At 44.2% G+C, this 15,812-nt stretch overlaps 1 protein-coding gene across 1 annotated transcript in view; it reads right to left on the bottom strand.

Annotated features, from left to right (window-relative positions):
- Positions 1 to 15,812, bottom strand: part of SMAD3 (SMAD family member 3) — an 83,707-nt gene that overhangs the window by 15,571 nt on the left and 52,324 nt on the right. The window contains exons 2-5 of the mRNA XM_083184366.1: positions 7,399 to 7,592; positions 5,401 to 5,535; positions 2,272 to 2,343; positions 2,147 to 2,197 (exon numbers count right to left, since the gene is read on the bottom strand). Coding sequence (XP_083040492.1) covers positions 2,147 to 2,197; positions 2,272 to 2,343; positions 5,401 to 5,535; positions 7,399 to 7,592 — 452 coding nt within the window. The remainder of the gene's footprint in view (positions 1 to 2,146; positions 2,198 to 2,271; positions 2,344 to 5,400; positions 5,536 to 7,398; positions 7,593 to 15,812) is intronic.

Here is a 15,812-nt window from a genome sequence, read left to right as displayed (position 1 = left end):
CTGGGCGTGAAAGAGATGGGCATTGTCTGCTGGGTGTATCTGGCAGACAGAGTCCTTTCACATATAGCTTTTCAGCACACCTTCAAATCCAGCACCCGGGGCTCATGCACCCTTAGGAACCCCTCAGTTGCCCTGCCTAAAGGATAAAAAAGGGGAAGACTAAATGGACCAAGTGGTTCTTATCTGCCGTCACATTCTACATTTCTATACTAGATCCAAACCTTTATATGCAATCTGCACGTGTCTCTGTTTAGTCACATTTAAATAACAATCCCAAACATCACTTTTAGCTGCAAACCTTCTGCTAAGAAAGAGGCCCTGGGCTGCCTGGCGCGGCTTATCAGCACAAAGGCCTCTCTGAGGTGAGTGCAGTGTGATAATGCTGCAGTCAGCATGTTAATGTCAGGTTGTTTATCAGCAAGGTGCAGATTACTTGGACAAGACAGCGCTGACTAATAATGATAACTGTATAAAGCGCTTTTCCCCAGGACTCGATGTGCTTTACAGACATCATGAACATAATACAGTGGTTTCGATTTATGAGAAATACAGAAACTAATAAATATAAAACAGGGTTGATGAAGTGATTTTGGGTAACAAATTCAAAAGGATTACATATCCTACCATGAAGATGAGACAGACATCTTGGGCACACTACCTAGGTTACAATGGGGCAGATGTATTAAGCCTGAAGAAGAGATAAAGTGGAGATAAAAATAAAGAAATAAAGCACCAGCCAATCAGCTCCCAACTGTCATTTTCAAACACAGTTCATTGGCTGGTGCTTTATCTCCTTTCACTTTATCTTTCACTCTTCTTCAGGCTTAATACATCTGCCCCATTGGGTGGAATAGTATAAAAGTAGGATTTAACTGAGAGTACACCTGAGAGTACAGAGCAGCAGCTGATATAGTTATCACTCTCACCCTGGGACAAATAAATTGATCTTACTGTAGCCTATGTCAGAAAGTCAGTATGATTTGGGTATGGGGCAGATTGGAGACACAATAGAGTTCATAAATAACCAGGTGTTGGGTTATACTGTATATGCAGCTGGCCAAAACTAGGTATATGTTATTAATGCAGTATATGAAGAGAATACGTTTCACTGTGTCCTCTACATCTACTGCACAAACAATTACAGTGCAGTGGCTAAACCATTGGCTAAATGTTCTGTAGCATCGGGTGTGGTATAGGGTTCTGACAGTCGGGATCCCAACATTCATTAGCCCGACGTCAGGATCCCGGCTGGCCGGACTCAGACAGCATGGCGAGCACAACAAAGCCCCTTGCGGGCTCACTGCGCTCACCACGCTGCGGGCGCGGGGGTCGTAGACCTCCATGAGGGAGAATAGCCGATGGCCGTCGGGAACCCGTCTGTCTGTGTTTTAACAGTCGGGATCACGACGACGGGTAAATGACTGTCGGGATCACGACTGTCAGGACCCTGTCCGGCACCCGTAGCATCAGCAGACTATACACTTATAGAATAAGAATAATTTATTGAAATGTTGAGCTGGCATCATGCACCAATCTCTGCCTTGTTCTTGCCAATGTCCTGTGCGGACAGATTAAGATAGGATTACAAATAAGCTAATGGAAAAACCACAGACATCATGAGCGACAAACAGTATATGAAACTATTCCACATGAGTGTAAAAAGGAGGGCTTTGTCCACAGAAACCAGAGACTATAAGGGGATTTTTTTTGTGCAGTTTAGAAAATCAAGATAAATGTATTATACAATACTATGCATGACACAATTACCTGTAGCAGTTTATATAGGAAATATAAATATAGACATGTAATTTATATATGTCAAAGAATCCAGCCACACAGATAGAGCCCTCCTCATCTAGCCCTTTAATAGGATTAAGTGAGTAATAGGATTACTCTGCCAATCCCCTACTGTATTGTGCCACGTATTGTATTGCAGCTGAGAACAATAGGCCTTGGCTCACCATGGCTATCCAGAGAAGGCTGGCTGGGAAGGGCTCCATCTGTACGCCCACTGTACCGTTTATAGGCATGGTACCCAGTTCTTGGCGTTACAACCGGGTGGGCCCATAGGTAGATAGGTTGTTTTCTTTGCATAACTATCGCCACACACAAACTTTATATATATGCACCAAAACCATTCACTTACCCATGTTACTGTGTGCTGGGGACATGGAATTTGGAGACAGGCTCGGTGACCCTAAAACAATAATAATAAATATAATACAAACTTAATTGAAGAAAAATCTACCCTTTGTATGTGTCTCATCTTACCTGAGTCTATGCTATGGTTCATCTGGTCACTCGTTTCCCCATCTTCACTGAGATAACCAGGAGGTGGTGTTTCTACAGAGACAGAAGATACATGCATAAGACTCATGACAATTGCTGTATAGTTTTACTCTAAAAATGACAACAAAATACTTTATTTAAGTTACAGGGGCTGATTTGTGTAACTGTGCATATGAACATGAAGTGCTAAATCATTTTGAGGGACAAAATCTCCAGAAAGATGTAATAATCTAGTTATCCTCATTTCAGCCCAGGGGTGCATGTAGGAAGCGATACATCCTTGTGGGGATGTCGCTAAAGAGGAGTTAAAGGGGAAGGATAGGGAGCCAAATCCATGTTTTTGTTTAGACTATCCCACACCTTTAACACAGATAGGACACAGGGAACGTCATAAACCGAGCCTGGTCTATCACAAGCCATGGCAGGAAACCAACAGGCTGATGGTCCCCCAAGTCATTTTTCAAGAGACACCCATTTCTTACAGCTTTTGGGTGTATGCCAAGCCATGATTAGGATAACTATGTAGCATGAAAATACTGATCAAAGATTGGGAGCCCAAGACTCCCATTAACCGCCGATTCGGCTAAACTCTTTTTTATTTGGGAGTGAGGTCAACAGAAGAGAAAGTAAAACGTCACCAGCAAACACTGAAAGTTTGTATTGTATGGGCTGCATACAATACCCCTTTCACCCCGTAAAGAAGGGTTGAAAGGGGGCATCCTTGTCTGGTACCGTTGCACAAACGGAACACTGATGAGGAGAGCCCACTGATCTACACAGCAGCAGTGGAGTTACAGTACATAGATCGTAATGCTGACAGAAAGCTACTGTACCACAAAAGCCATAGGACTACAAAGTCTGGAACCCAAAGTTCCAGGAGAGGAGATCGAATGCCTTCTCCGCATCTAACGAGTCCCACACAGTGTCCAACTCTGCGCATAGACTATTAAGGGGGGATGCAATTAGCCCTGTGGTCTATTATGCACACCAGTCATTTAAATCAGAGAGGTTTACCCATTACGCTAAGACCCAGAGATGCAAGCATTATCCATTATTTACCACGTGGTAAAAAGGCAGCTTTACTGAATAGCTCAAATTAAAGCCCATAGCTTTTCCCCAGCGCTGCAACCCCCCCCCCCCCCCCTTGAGTTCATGCCGCATGGACTGTAAGATTGGAGCAGGGCTTCCTAATTCTTCCATGGGAACATGCCGCATGGACTGTAAGATTGGAGCAGGGCTTCCTAACTCTTCCATGGGAACATGCCGCATGGACTGTACGATTGGAGCAGGGCTTCCTAACTCTTCCATGGGAACATGGTTTGTTCCAGACACAAATGGGTAAATTTACTATGTTGGGAGTTCGATTGAAGATGGGATGTAGCCCATAACAACCAATCAGATTCTTATTATTATTAATTTAGTGCCTTTTAGAAGACAATAGATAGGATTTGATTGGTTGCTATGGGCAACATCCCATTTTCAATATAACTCCCATCTTAGTAAATGTACCCCAAAGTTACTTGCTTTTTTGCTTTACTTCCAAATCCGAATCTGTCCCGTTGTCTGTTTATTCCCCAGTCTCATTTTTATTACTCTTTTTCTAAAAATTGTAAACTAGAACAGAACATGCTGGTGCTAAATACACGTTAATAAATAAGGCAAGCCACTGGTGACTACACATGCTGGACTGTTGTTTATTATACACTAGAGATCCCGTATGAATGTTATGGCAGCATCCTGTAGATGAGGCCGTTAGCACGCATACTGAAAGTGAGGTCCACAGAGTGATGTATTGATCACTATTCACATGTGGGATTGAATAATCTGCATGTACTCTGTGTTGACTGCACAATGGGATCTTATAAAATCGTCCTTGTAACAATGTAACATTAACAAAAATAATCATTTCCTATTCTGAAATTCATGGCAGACTTGCACTGTGTATAAATACACAAAAAACGGTGTCCCCTCCACCAGTGCTCAAAGTAGACAGTAGGTGTACAACCCTTAGTGGGGCTAAGAGCCTCCTCTTCTCCGCTTCAATTAAGAACAACAGCAAATGTATAGAGCATACTTCTGTGTCTCGCTAATCGGGACACTTACTGAAAAGGGGCGTGACCTATGAAAAGAGGGCGTGGCCGACAATATGTCGTGTCCTCAGGCCACTTTCCCGTTTTTCATCCCTCTGCATCTCTGAATAGACGCTGTGCGTTCAGGCTGGGGGGACATCCAAATGACACACCCCACCCCCACGCGCAGGACACTGGCGGTCCCGGGCGGGATATGGGAACATCCTCAAAAACCAGGACGTTCCCATGGAAAGCGGGACAGTTAGGAGGTATAGAGGGACCCTTCACCAAGCTTTTCTTGGGGAGAAAATACCGTACATCCCTGATAAGGGATCAGTGTCTCCTCTTCTACGCTTCAATTAGGGATAATAGCAATAGCAAGACATGCTTGATGAAGACCTAGGTACCCATTTCCACCTAAAACCTCAGGTATGACCCTGTTAACTGGGTCCACATTAGTGACGGGTCTTTCCTTTGCCAGTGCTTGGATATTACATCATCTCCAGCCGCAAATGAGCCGGCTCTCCATAATATTTTAAAGGGACCTGAGTTAGATGACCTGGGTCACTCATTTACACTGCACCCTTACCAGGGTTCTTCCCAGTTCTTCTTAGTTTTCAGGGCCCCTGTTCTACTGAGCCACAACCCACAACTTATAAACTTGTTATATACAAACTCAGGGAAACAGATACAATTGAAATAATAGTTAATGATTTTTTAAAAAATGTATATATAAAGTTTTTTTAGTTAGCAATACTTCAATATATGCCGTCTTAATTTGGGTGCTTGAAGCATGAGAATTAGCAATACACAGTTTGACCTATTCTGTACCTCCGGGTCAGATTTGTGTTCTGTAGGTGTAAAACTGGAAATTGTAGTGGAAAATTATAACTGTAATTCGTTCAAGTAAATAACACAAAATAATTGAACAAAAACAAATGAAACAGCAGTACATAAGGTGTTGTTGGAAGAACTGTACTGAACTAAGAACACATACAGAAGGACACTGTTAGATAATCTAGGCCTTAACATGTATCCAGACCTGGAATGTAGTTGATTTGTGGCTCAATGCCCGCTGGGAAATTAGTGTTCTCTGGGATGGAATGGCTGTAGTCATCGAGTGGCGGGAACTCTGCAGGAATCTCTGTGTTTCTTGGGACAAGTACAGGAGGCAGCACTGGCAAAGAAAAAAAAAATATATATATTATTTGGACACTTATTTCATCTCCTTTAGTTCTTTATTTAAATACATAGCTATAAGCATCAATATCATTTATGTGCCTCTGCATTTTTGACAACTGGTAGAATACACCACTGCTGAAGCCATACCATGTTTTACCGTAACGGCTCGCCCAAAGCGAAGTTCAATCTTTTTGCATTCGATAAGTAAAGCAGTACAAAAACCCAATGAAATAAATAGGGCCAGCTGGAGCTGTATTTTGTACTGTATCTACAGGGACAGCAATCATGAATGCAACATAGTGATTACCATTAGGAAATAATGTCTGTCCATGTGTATGCTATGGCAGTGATTCATAGATAAATGCATAGCATCCTCCTGTACGCTTGTGTGACCCCTCGATGCATCATTACATGTAAGGACATCGGCCATTTGAGTAAGCCTCAGGTCAATCAGATGCACCTCAGTAGCAGGGACCAGGTAATATGTGTCAGAAGACAAGGACCATAGCATTCAGGGCTGCCGACAGGGGGGTGCTGTGAGTACACCAGTCCTGGGCCCCGGCCCCTGGAAGGGCCTGGGCAGCTAATTTTGCCCACCGCATCCCCCCCCCCCCCCCGACTACTGCGCTCTGTGCACTGAATGAAGCACAGGCTTCTTCAGTGCAGGACATCGGTGGCCAATTAAAATGCTGCACCAGCTTTTGAGCCAATCAAAGCTTGATTACTGTTAGCCAATCAGAATTTGACATGCATACAAAAAGGGTGCCTTATGATGCCCCCATTTTGTCGAATGACCTCACTTGCTGTCCTCCAAATGGCCACAGCAAGTCATTGATTGACATGCTGTGTCTTCAGGGGAACTGCAAGGGGAATAGCAAGCAGGTACAGATCTTGCACATACATACCTCCCAACTTTTGTGATGAAGAAGCCCGAAAAGGGGGCGGGGCGTATACAAATGAGGTCGCTGATTATGCTAATTAGCCGCAACCTCATTTTCATACGAGAATAGACCCTGTGCGCGTGCGCACAGCGTCTATTCGATTAGATTGGGGGGTCTCCCAACTGCCACCCCCCGCAGCGGGACAATGCCTGCCGCGGGTGGGACAGCGGGACAGGACCCGAAAATCGGGACTGTCCCGCTGTAATCGTGACAGTTGGGAGGTATGCACATAAGCCAATAGGTAACCATTGGTGTTGTGCATAAATGATGGGTTTACTTAGAACTCTGAATGAGGCCCTATTTGTGAAAAGAGCTAGAGGTCAGTAGAGGCCTATCCTGTCTTGTTTCTTATGGAACTCTTCAGAAAGCAATAAAACTTATTTTGCAACAGTCTAAGTTTTTTATTAAAACAAAAGTGGTATTCATAACAAACATTTTCTGAAACCCACTAATCCAGGGGAATGAAATACGAAGCAGAGAAGCAGAAATCATTTTTTACATTGGAAAGATGCGTTTCTAAAATGCATGCATGTGACAGAAGGTAAGAGATACGCCTGTGTATAACAGTGTATACAATATCACTTGAACTGAATAAAGATTATACAATGCCAGGAAATCAACCACAACTCAGTATAACACTGATATTGATACGACTACACGTATGAGAGCAAGTGCTGAAGTTTCATATAACCTCCCTCCAGATCTCTGCCACTTACTGCATGTAAATAATATCCAAGTTACTCCCTGGCAGGATCACAGAAAAGCAATGTGTAGCCCACGGCTTGTTTCAAGATAACAATGCTGTACATAACATCTAAGTATGTGTTATCGTATTCCTTCCTTTATTCCTTTGCCCTAGGAAAACCACCCTTGTTATTTTACACATTGACCTTCAGCTTTACTGACTATGCCGGTACCTGGAGTTTCCACCCTTTGGTAATGATACGGATTCACACAGACTTCATCCTTCTTCATATTGAAAGCGTATTCGCACATTTCCATGGCGCGGAGCTCGTGGTGACTATGCAGATCCGGCCACCTCCACAGTCGGCAGTATATGACGTGAGGCAGACCTTTGCGATGGGACACTTGTAGCCTACCATCGAGAGACCTGCAGAGACAAAAGGCCAGGGTGTTGTTATGGGAACATTCATAGTGCGATATTCCTTCACATCTGCTCTGCTCTAATCGGTGGTTAGGTATTCAATATACTATTTCAGATCTTTTCCTCTGTCTTCCAACTCACCAGTCAAATATCACAATTACATTTGTCTCCCATGCTAAAGCCATAAGGGCTATAGGTCTCTTGAAAAAATGGCCACTGTTCGTATGAATCAGTCAGTAATACAGACACCCACACTATAAAACTAAAGTTAATTCAAAGAAACAGCAAAACAACCTCAGCAAAAATAGACAATTTGAATTTCTGGTACTTGTTTCCTAGCACGGCGCCCATCGCATCGCATACCATAAGCCATACAATGGTATGCGATGTGATGTTACGCGATGGCAGCCGATGTTATACAATTTTCAATCGTATACCATCGCATTGTATGCCATTGTATACGATTAAAAATTGTAAAAGCACCCTAATGGGTGTTTTTAATGTTAAATGGGCCCCCTATAAGATTATTAATTGTATAAGCAGCGTAATGGGTGCTTACAATGTTAAATGCACCCCCACGCCACCCCCCACTATCAACGCCAACCCGAAGCATGGTGAGTGCAGCGAGCCCGAGAGGGGCGGCGGTACGCGTCCTCCGACCTTTTCATACCCCCACCATCCACGTCGGCGTGGAGTTGATTTTAGATAGTGTGGTGAGCGCAGCGAGCCACCGAGCCTGAAGCGTGGCGAGCGCAGCGAGCCCCACGAGGGTACGCGGAATACATGTAAAGTAATACGCATCCAATCGCTGGGCTCACTGCACTCGCCACGTTTCGGGCTCGGTGTCTCGCTGCGCTCACCACACTATATAAAATCAACTCCACGCCGACGTGGATAGTGGGGGTATGTGGGGGTATGAAAAGGTCGGAGGACGCGTACCACCGCCCCTCGCAGGCTCGCTGTGCTTCGGGTTGGCGTTGATAGTGGGGGTGGCGTGGGGGTGCATTTAACATTGTAAGCACCCATTAGGGTGCTTATACAATTAAAAATCTTATAGGGGGGCCATTTAACATTGAAAAAACCCATTAGGGCTTATACAATTTAAAATCGCATGCGGGTATATGGCATGCGATGCGATACAATGCATATGATGTCATACGACTGAATATCGTGAGCGCCGTGCTAGGAAACAAGTACAGAATTTCTAATATGCCACAAGCAGGATCTCAACTGATGGAGTCAGATTTCTGCCTATGGATGCTATTCCCAGTCTTCGGTTTTTGTGTATCTGTGTGTTTGTATTGATGTGCGTCTGTTACATGGGAAAGGTGGGTTACATAGAGACAGGATATTATATACTGCATAAAATACAAAGACTCCATCCAAATGACTCATCTATGTAGCCCTACAGGCATCTCACCCCACATTTGTGGATTTTTGTGTACAACTCTAGCGGGCTGTGAGCAAAAACAAATCTGCAAATCAGGCGGCTCAATAAGTGCAGATGTAGCCTAACTGAAGGGGTGTACACATGGGGCGACACTGCTGAGCGGTCTGAGCAATGTATATCGCTCAGCACGATGTGTCAGCGCTTTGTGCTGAGCGATCTGTCAGGGTCGGTGTTCCCTCTGACCGGTGATGTAACTAGATTTATCCAGCATGATGGATATTAAATCTCTGGGAGATAGTGACGCACTGAGCCACGCATCACTATCGCTAAGGCCCCTACCCATGGACTGATGTATGGACATTTTCCAAGGGATCTAGGGAGATCGCTAAGAAAATGCCCTGAAATCTGCAGGTAAATGGATTGATCCCTTAGCTGCTATCACTTTGCAGTCAACTTTTTTCATATTTTATTGTTTTAAAAGTCATCTAAAATTTCTCTGTAAAGGAAGAGTCTTTGAGGGAAAATGTAATAGGATAAGAGATTCAGAAAGTGAGAGATTTGGTAAGAAATCTCCAGTTTTTTAAAGCGGCAATCATTTACACGGCAAAACCAGTTTGACTTTGCAGTGTAAAATAATTGCAGCTTTAAAAAAAACTGGATAGTTGTTACCAAATCTCTCACTTTCTGAATCTCTCCTCCTAGTACATTTCACCCCCTGATTTGTTGGTCAGAAATGTGCTTCACTTATAAACCTACACAAAGAGCTCCACGGTGGGTATTCTATATATACATAAGCAGGATTTAGCACACATACAGGATACAGTATGTGGCACAGGCCACAGAGCTTAGAAAGAGGTCTGGCCGGATAAGATAAACTGTAGATAAGGGGGAGGGGGTACCAGAAAGTCCTGGCAATGCAATTTGCTTAGATTTTAACCCCTATTGTGCCAGAAAATCAGTGCTAGCTTCATAGTCTAATTTTTCATAACAAAGCTGTGTAAAAATGGGATTCAACAGGACACATACAGTACACTTGATTTCTTATTATGTGCACGTGAATGGGATTGCTGTTTGAAGCTTTACCACTTTTCCCTCATCGTGATTCAGGGCTCAAACTCATCTTACATAGAGCTGTGAAAGGTAACTCAGTTCCAGGAATCGGGGGAACGTTCCACAAGTCACATTTGCAGAAATAACTATTAAATTCAAAAGGTGTGAAAAGGTTTGAAAAAGATTCAGCCCACTCAGGAAAACATCCTGCATACTTTAATGTAGCAGGATTGAAAATACTGCAGCTACGTGGCTTTTATCTCTGATGCTTTTAGTTCTTCATACGTATGCTGCAAGTAGATATATCTAAGCAAACACTGCAAAGGAAAGCAATCAAATAAGTCAAATGTCACACATCGTCTCAAACCGAATCACAAACAATATGGTCAACTGGTGTCCAATGTCTCGCATGCTTACAGTGCTCCCTTCACCTCCTTCCCACACACATTAGCTCTACACTACACTATCCATAACCCTGCACCCCATTCCCACTACCCGTAACCCTGCACCCCCTCTCCCCACACACACACACACACACACACACACTAGTACTACACTACAATACCCTTAACCTTGCACACACTAGCACTACAATACAATAACCCTAACCCTGCACCCCCTCCAAACACTCACTAGCACTACTCTACCCCTAACCCTGCACTCCCTCCCCACACACATTAACTCTACACTATCCATAACCCTGCACCCCCTTCCCACTACCCCTAACCCTGCACCCCCTCTCCCTACACACACGCACACTAGTACTACACTACAATACCCTTAACCCTGCACCCACTAGCACTACAATACACTAACTCTCATCCCCCTCCAAACACTCACTAGCACTACTCTACCTCTAACCCTGCACCCCCTCCCCACACATTCTAGCACTACACTACCCCCTAACCCTGCATGCACCCCTTCCTCACACACACTAGCACTACAATATAATACCCTAACCCCACACCTCCTCCCCACACACAGACTAGCACTACAATACCCCTAACCCTGCACTCCCTCCCTACACACACACACACACACACTAGCACTACACTACACTACCCCTTACCCTGCACCCCTTCCCCACACACACTAGCACTACACTACAATACCCCTAACCCTGCACACCCCCCCCCCACACACACACACATTACAATACCCCTAACCCTGCACTCCCTCCCCACACACACACTAGCACTACACTACCCCCTAATCCTGCACCCCATCCCCACACACTAGCACTATACTGCACTACCCCTAACCCTGGACCCCATTACCGTACAGAAGCCTGCTGGTGGCTGTATGCTGATTAAGAAAATGAATCTACTCCCATGGGATTTTACACACATAAAAATTTCCAACCACTTTATTTATATTATTATACCACGGGTATCGGGAACGTGCATACACGCATTCATTCTTTCAAAATGAGGTGCAAGGTTCATAGATTTTTTGTTCGGGTGAGAAAAATCCTGCACATAATTCTAATACACTGTAATGCCCTTTGGAAGTAAAAGGGTCACATATGATTGCTTTCCCCCAGCCCGAGAGCCTGGATGGCAACGTTGTAAGGTACTGTAAGATGGAACAACCTGTGGGTACCGCTGTAACTCAGCACCATTTACTCAGCAAATGTTGTGCAATGGACAGCAAAGACCAACCTAGCATGTACACTTATTTTCAAACTCAATGGAAATTTTCTTTTAGGTTACTGTATAGAAATATTACCGCTGTTGCCTTAGAAAATGGTTTTAGACATTGCAAAAGTCCATCAATTCTGCAAAAAGAAACACTTGCAAAATTAGAGAATTCGAAACCTTGTGCCGTGTAGGTATTGTATAGCAGAACAGAACGTCATGGTTCAAATAATCCTACAAAACCACATCAAATGTTACAATAATAGGCTGTTATCATAGGTCATTCCCACCAATAATAGGTCTATAGTCCAAATACAACAGCCTCTAATTTGTTGGTGCCGGCACTGTTTAGGTAAAACTGCGATTCATTTTATGGCAAATCTAGGTGGCTTTTCCTTAAAACTAGTTGCCGATTTACATGTAACCGCAGTATTGCTGGGACCAGAAAACTGGAGCCTTCTCATGCAAACCTTGTACAGCAGGGTATACAGTCGTTAGGTCAATAATATTACGGTCGACATGCTTTGGGTCGACTACTGAAGGTCAACAGGCCTTATGTCGACACATGCAAAATGTTGACACGGCTAAGGTTGACAGGGTCAAAAGGTTGACACAAGCATAATGTCAACAATGAAAATGTCGGCATTCGTTTTTCATTTTTTTTTTTTTTTGCCGACATGTGCCGACAGGCGGTATTTCATGCCCTACCATCCACTAAAGTGTGGAGGGAGAATAGAATAGTGTGCAGAAAGTAACGAGGCAACGTGCCCGAAGCATGGCAAGCGTAGCGTCCCATGCGAGGGGACGCATTGCAATGATACGGTGTCCATGTTGACTATGTCTACATTTGGGACAAAAAAAGTGAAAACCTTCCCATTGTCGACCTACAGATAAATGCATGTTTCGATCTTTTGACCCTGTCGACCCTTTTTCATGTGTCGACCTAAGGCCTGTCCACCATCAGTAAACAACCCGATAAATGTCGACCTTAATTTGGTCGACTCAATGACCCATACCCTGCAGCACAATATGTAGGCATTATATCCCTACAAACACATCTGGGAATGTGTGGAGCTGGTGCTCCAGGTCACAATACTCAGATATTTGAGAAAGTTATTTTAGGGGGTAGAGCTCTGGCTGGGACTTGCCTTCTGCCAGAAAACACTTTTAAAGCCTGCAAGTGACTGCCAGCCCTGGCCTTAATCCAGCGGAACCGAGCCTTTTGCTCTACTGCTGCCAAGTTATCCATTTAAAAACTACACACCCGTCTGTATTGCAACTAGCTCATATGCAGATGAAGGTGTGCGCGCAGTCATTGCTATTATCATCTTCTGTTTGTAGCTGACATATTACATAACGCTCCACACTGATCATGACACAATCCTATTACGTACAATGGGCCTGATTCTGATATGGAACTACAGTAAAGAAAAAAAATAAAAGCCAGTAACTTTGTATCCGGAACAAACCATTTACCATGCAAGGGGAGCAAATACATCTAGGTTTTTTTATATGCAAATATGTTCGCAGCCGTGCACACAGGGGGAAATCGCTGGCATTCCTTCCCCCGAGATGCCCGGTGCCTGTCAATCAACTTGCAAAGGCCAACAATGATCACAAGGACGGCTCGCTCATGCGCACTGCAGATATTACCACTGCACTGATTTTTGTTGCAGTGCAACCAGCACGGGCGGATCCCCGGGGGATTAACCCAGCACTTATATTGATTTTTAAACCTGTCCCATCCACCAGACCGAAGTTCATGGAAGTCACTTCAATTACCGGTGTGAAAGATGGTGTGTAGTTAAAATGGGTGTGGTATAGGGTTCCGACAGTCGGGATCCTGACAGTCATTAGCCCGACATCAGGATCCCGACTGCCACGCTGCGGGTACGGTGGCTCACTACGCGAGCCACATATTCTATTCTCCCTATATGGGGGTCGTGGACCCCCACGAGGAAAAATAGCGGGTGGCCGCTGGGCACCCGGCTGTCGCGGTTTTAAGAGTTGGGATCCCGACTGTCGGGACCGCTTCCGGCACCCGTTAAAATGCCAGTAGTGGTACTGCATCTTACAATGCTTGCGGCCTGATCTCAGCCCGATATCGCACAAAACTGCTGCAGTCCTATGGGCTTTGAGTTTTGTGCAAGTTTAGGGTGTCATAAAGTGTGGCTATTGCTGTGCTAACTTGCACCTGCAATGTATTCATAGGTAATTGATTTGACCCCATAGTGTAGTTGAGAGAGTATCCCAACTATTAAGCAGACAGCTCTTCCCCCGTGCCAAAAGGCTGGTCATACGATCATGCACTATAAGGCTAGTTTGGTCATAGACCAAGAATATTATTATACAGCCGTCTCTTAATTTATATATATTAGTCAATTAAAAACAGGCTTTTAGGGTGACATTTACCCTAATAGGATACAATTTTTAGAAAGGTTCTGAAATTGCACCATATCGCATATTTTCAAATCGCGATATATTTAAAGAAATCAACTATTTAATGGGATGCGAATTGAGGCATACAAAATGCGATGTGATGTGATAAAGTGCAAATTAATGTACATGTGTAAAAAAACAAAAATGTTGTGGGGTCCCCAATCCTGAGCTTAGCCAGCCCTAGGCTCAAAGAACCGGTCCTGGTTTTAGAAATTAAGGGGACAGAAACATAAAGGGATCCCCAGGATTTCTAAAACCAGCACCAGGCTCAAGGGTCAGTGATGGTTCCCAAAAAGAGGTGGACAAAATGAGTAGGGGTCCCCCCCCCCTGCATTTTGGCAACCTGTACCGGGGCCAAACAGTCAACAGGGTAATGCCACATCCGGGGTAACTTTCTAGGCAAGTTCCCTTGTCCAAAGTATTCATCCCCGGGTATGAACCCTGGAGGGGGGGGAGGGGGTGGCGCTCCTCCAGGGTCCCGGCAAGTGAAAACCTTGCATTCCCTTCGGTGGTTTGAACATGCGCATTAGTGATTATGCACACCCCCACCATTGGAGACGGGGACGAATTTGGACCTGTATGAACATGTCTGAATCGGCCTCTTATTGTGGTCACAGGAAACATAAAATTACATAAAAAAAAAACGTAAGAAACTTTTGATGATCTTTTGACCCTGTTGACCATTTCCATGTCGACATTTTGTACGTCTACCTTTTCATTGTCGATCATACGGGGTTGACCTATTGACAGTTTGCGTAACGGCGCACTCAGGTGATACAGTATCGCATGTGCATGACATGTTGTACTAAACAATACTGGAAATTAGGTATCTTTCCCCATCAACAATGCCTTACACTATCTTTCCTGTCACTGTCTGAAACCTTCTGTCAGGGTCAGGGAGGAAATGATGTACAATGGTTCCAGTTCCTGTATGTGGGCTCAATATACTATTCAGGCTACAACTGGTGCAATAAAGCTATTGCGTCAGTGTCCGTGAGGAATACACAGTCTATCTGCCCACGTGTCTGACATACAGCTAAACAGAGCTATAGAGTCATACAGGGCAGGACAGGAGGCTGTACGGGCTCCATGTGTTCCCATGGACAGTGAAGAACTGGATCAGGCAATTTCACCCCAAATTCCTGTAACATGAACGTCTTCAAGGAAGTGGGAGCACTCTAGGTGGTCCTACACTAGACAGCAACAGACAAACACTGTGCAACACAAATCACAAAACGCCATTCTTATTTATTTATGGAATATTTTAAATAGTAAACATTCTTTCTTCCTAGCCACCAGAGATTATCTTTATTTTATGAGTAGGAACTCAGCTCCACGACAGACAATGCCTCACTTGCTGCAACATTTCAAGATTTTTGGGCTTATCATTAACGAATTATTACTTTCCTTAGTATTAATGGATTATAAAGGTTTCACTGCGATACAAGTAATAGGTACATACTATACTTTCTCGGGGAAGTACTGCACCAGTGTAAACACCGCACCCCGAGAAAAGACACCAAAATAGTCAAGAACTAATACAGTTTCATGAGCCCATTACTTTACCAAATACCGCCCCCCCCCCCCCCCCCCCCCCCTCGCACCCCCAACACACTAATTGCTGGATAACACTAAACACTACACAAATATACATACCAGGAGCAGGGTTTGCAGTAAAGCAGAAGCACAGGGCAGAGGTGACTGTGAGCA

This window comes from Crinia signifera, chromosome 4 (assembly GCF_055691185.1).
Source record: "Crinia signifera chromosome 4, ASM5569118v1, whole genome shotgun sequence".
In the NCBI taxonomy this organism is placed as follows: Eukaryota; Metazoa; Chordata; class Amphibia; order Anura; family Myobatrachidae; genus Crinia; species Crinia signifera.
Note: the sequence above shows the minus strand (reverse complement) of the source record. Positions and strands in the feature narration are given on the sequence as shown.